Source organism: Epinephelus moara, chromosome 5 (assembly GCF_006386435.1).
Source record: "Epinephelus moara isolate mb chromosome 5, YSFRI_EMoa_1.0, whole genome shotgun sequence".
Taxonomy (NCBI): Eukaryota; Metazoa; Chordata; class Actinopteri; order Perciformes; family Serranidae; genus Epinephelus; species Epinephelus moara.
Genome location: NC_065510.1, coordinates 8,960,260 through 8,961,635, shown reverse-complemented (window position 1 = coordinate 8,961,635; position 1,376 = coordinate 8,960,260). Strand labels below are relative to the sequence as shown.

Here is a 1,376-nt window from a genome sequence, read left to right as displayed (position 1 = left end):
CGGAGGGTCGCCGGTTCAAGTCCCCGTCCGGACCAAAATATGGAGCGTGGACTGGTAGCTGGAGAGGTGCCAGTTCACCTCCTGGGCACTGCCGAGGTGCCCCTGAGCAAGGCACCGAACCCCCCAACCGCTCTGAGCGCCTGTCATGGGCAGCCCACTCTGACATCTCTCCACTTAGTGCATGTATAGGTCCTGTTTGTGCATGTGTGTGTTCGGACCTGTGTGTAATTGACAAACAGAGTGAAAAAATTGAATTTCCCCTTGGGGATTAATAAAGTATATAAAAAAAATAAAATAAAAAAAAATGACTGCCACCTTGCTCCTGTACTGTATCTCCCATCCGCCTAAAAGAAAATCCATGACAGCCACTGCTCAACAGCAAAACACATTCTTCTGTTTACGTTTGTTCATCCAGGGAACATGACAATGAGATGGAGGGGAATGGCAATGAGGAGGATGAGCATGTTTCCTAACGGTGATCCTGCCCACCTAGCTCTCACAGAGGATGCCATCAGGAGCGAGATGGAGAACGGTAAGAGCCTGTGGTGGGTGTCGGATTGTGATGTGAAGTGTGACACCTGATCTGCATTCTGGATGGTAGTCTAACAGAGAAGGCTATATCTTGTCGTCTTGTGTGTGACAGAGGAACAGAACCTCGTCAAAGAGCTCGTTGCCCTGTCAACAACAGACCGAATTCAGGCCATTCGAGACCTTCCAATGAGCTTTGAAGAGAAGAAACATATCAGGTGGGTTTTGACTGACAAGCAGTTAAAGGCGATAAGCTTCCTTGTCAGTGTCATTCCAGGCACTGAGTTAACCATTACACCCTGCTGAGAACCATAAAACAAAGATTCTGTTTGCAAAGACAGGGTGATGCTGTGTTGCAATGTAGATCACTGGAGGAAACGTTACATGTATTTGCGCAAACACACACACGTACACACACTGTTCACTTGGGACAAGGCACATTACACAACAATCTATTATAATGACAGAAAGTCCAACTTTTTAAAAAAAAATAACTTTAGTGTTGTGTCCCTGGGCGGATTGTAAGACAATGGGCCCATGGACACAGATATATGAAAGGCCCCATCACCTCTCCTACATAGAATCAAGACACACAGACTTTATAACTGTTTGACCTCCTTTTGCGATGTTGTTATGCGTCTATTCCTGCTTTTGTGACTCTTTGTAGTCATGTTGTGCCATTTTGTAGTAATTTGTCTCAGTTGTCATTTGTGTCTCTTTGAGGTAATTTTGTGTCTCTTTGGTCACTTTGTGTCTCTCTGTAGTTGTTTTGCGTCTCTTTGTAGTTAGTTTGTCCCTTTGAAATTGCTTTGTGTCTCTTTGTAGTTGTTTTGTGTCCTCTGTATTCA

The 1,376-nt window shown here is 44.8% G+C and overlaps 1 protein-coding gene across 1 annotated transcript in view; it reads right to left on the bottom strand.

The window, feature by feature from the left end:
* Window positions 1-615: 615 nt before the first annotated feature.
* Window positions 616-1,376, bottom strand: part of LOC126390658 (cilia- and flagella-associated protein 54-like) — a 25,804-nt gene continuing 25,043 nt past the window's right edge. Inside the window, exon 55 of the mRNA XM_050045054.1 lies at window positions 616-675. Within this exon, the coding sequence (XP_049901011.1) occupies window positions 616-675 (60 nt within the window). The remainder of the gene's footprint in view (window positions 676-1,376) is intronic.